General features: G+C 35.8%; 1 protein-coding gene across 1 annotated transcript in view; it reads right to left on the bottom strand.

Annotated features, from left to right (window-relative positions):
- The window catches only part of PAX1 (paired box 1), a 13,583-nt gene extending 11,227 nt beyond the window's left edge, over nt 1-2,356 (bottom strand). Inside the window, exons 1-2 of the mRNA XM_069954562.1 lie at nt 2,353-2,356; nt 571-1,203 (exon numbers count right to left, since the gene is read on the bottom strand). Coding sequence (XP_069810663.1) covers nt 571-1,203; nt 2,353-2,356 — 637 coding nt within the window. The remainder of the gene's footprint in view (nt 1-570; nt 1,204-2,352) is intronic.
- Between the last annotated feature and the right edge of the window lie 144 nt (nt 2,357-2,500).

The following is a 2,500-nucleotide window of genomic DNA, read 5'->3' as shown; positions in this document are numbered from 1 at the left end:
ATATATAGATATAGGAGATCGATAGATAAACAATAGATAGATGATTGATAGATAGATAGATAGATAGATAGATAGATAGATAGGAGACAATAATTACATGTATGATAGATTCGTTAAAACAAAAACATGAAGAGATCGGAAATATCAAAATTTCCAATAATGGGAGGCTCAAGCATAAATATACGGTCATGGATGGACAGAGAGAGATAGGTAGAGAAAGAGGTCGATGTATATGGGATAGCTAAAGAGATTATAGATAGATTGATATACAAATGGGCTAAACAGATAGATAGTAGATAGATGATAGATAGATAGATAGATAGGTAGATAGATAGATAGATAGATAGATATAGGTAGATGTATAGGAGATAGATGTAATGGACTAGAAGTATAAAAGAGTGTATATAGATCAATATAAATGATGTAGCCAGCTGCCTGTGAGACAGATACATACACAGTACTAGTCATTGTAGAGATGGGGGTATGGAATATGCAGGATACCCCACTATTGTCTGTGCAGTGTGGATAAGCCCACGCATGAAGAACAATCTGTTGCCCCCTGTCACTCACCTGTCTGTTCCATGAAGGTTCTGATACCCAGGATGTTGTTGACAGAATGAGCTGATGGCCAGGACCTGGCGATGCTGACATGTCCAGGTGGCATATGCACCCCAGGGTGATGGCTGCCCACCTTAGCCGAGCCAGGAGATATGGGGTTGGCATAAGGATACTGGTAGATATGGTTATATGGTATTGCTGCTTGAGAAGTTGGCTGCTTGGAGCTCTCATATTGACTTGGCTGAGACAAGTTCCCAATTTTATTCCTTAAAATCCTACTGATAGAGCTGACAGAAGGCACATTGTACTTATCACAGACATTGTCAGCCAGAAGACGGTCCCTGATCTCCCAGGCGAAGATGCCGGGGTCTCCCTGCTTGTACTCCCTGATGTGCTTGACCACGTTGGGGGTGGTGACCCTGGGCTTGCTTCCTCCAATAGCCCCAGGTAGGATGGATCCTGTCTCGTTGTATCTGGCCAGGATTTTACTGACACATCCATGGGAAACTCGCAGCTGTCTGCTGATATCACAAGGCCTGATCCCAAGCTGGGCCAACTCCACTATCCGCAGCCTGATGGCATTGGGCAGGGGTCTCCCATTGACAAATACACCGCCCAGCTGGTTCACTTCTCCATAAGCTTGTTCTGCACAAGAAAGAAATACATGATGTCATTGGACAGTATATAAAGCTGACATTGCACATGCAAAATAACATAAAGCTGCATAAATCTAAATGCATAGTAGTAGACATAATACATGCACATATATATATATACTAAATATTATACTAAAAGCTACATAAATATACATACATAGTAGTATCCATAATACATGCACATATATATACTAAATAATATACTAAAAGCTACATAAATATAAATGCATAGTAGTATACATAATACATGCACATATATATATACTAAATATTATACTAAAAGCTACATAAATATAAATGCATAGTAGTATACATAATACATGCAAATATATATATATATATATATATATATACTAAATATTATACTAAAAGCTACATAAATATAAATGCATAGTAGTATACATAATACTGTACATGCAGATATATAGTAAATATACAGCTCGATCAATCACATATATTATACTAAAAGCTATACAAATATAAATACAGAGTAGTATACATAATACATGATGACATTGTACAATCTATAAACTGACATTGTACATGCATAATAACACAAAACAATATAAATACATAATACATAATAGTATACATAATACATGCACATATAAAGTAAATACAAATATACTAAAAGCTACATACATGTAAGTACATAGTAGTATACATAATACATGCATATAGTAAATATTATACTAAATATTAAAAAAAGTTAAATGAATATAAATACATAGTAGTATACATAATACATGCACCTATATCGTAAATGTTATACTAAATATTATTAAAAAAAGTTACATAAATATAAATACATAGTAGTATCCATAAAACATGCACTGCACATATATAGTAAATATGCAGCTCCAGCAATCACAAATATTATACTAAAACCTATATAAATACATAGTAGTATGCAGAATACATGCACATATACAGTAAACTGGCAGCTCCAGCAATCACAAATATTATACTAAAAGCTACATGAACATAAATACAGAGTAGCCACATCTATAGTATACTGAATACACGCGTGCCTCACATAGAAGCGATAAACCCTCCAGAGACATTCATAAACATGCGACATTTGAGTGAAATGCGCCTTTCTCTATGGCAGTAGAAATAAATGCTGCTTAGTGCTTACCCATTCCGCAAGAAGAGAATGAGGGAAACTTCTTCCACACGGAAAAATCAGGAAACTCAAACAGATGTAACCCAGAGATACATGGAGGGAGAGAGCTCGGGCTTCTCCAATGAGCTGGGTGAGGAGGAGGAGGAGGGTTCTGCCCTCA

The sequence above is a fragment of the Dendropsophus ebraccatus genome, chromosome 15 (assembly GCF_027789765.1).
Source record: "Dendropsophus ebraccatus isolate aDenEbr1 chromosome 15, aDenEbr1.pat, whole genome shotgun sequence".
Taxonomy (NCBI): Eukaryota; Metazoa; Chordata; class Amphibia; order Anura; family Hylidae; genus Dendropsophus; species Dendropsophus ebraccatus.
The sequence above is the reverse complement of the archived record's forward strand: the minus strand, read 5'-3'. Positions and strand labels throughout refer to the sequence as shown.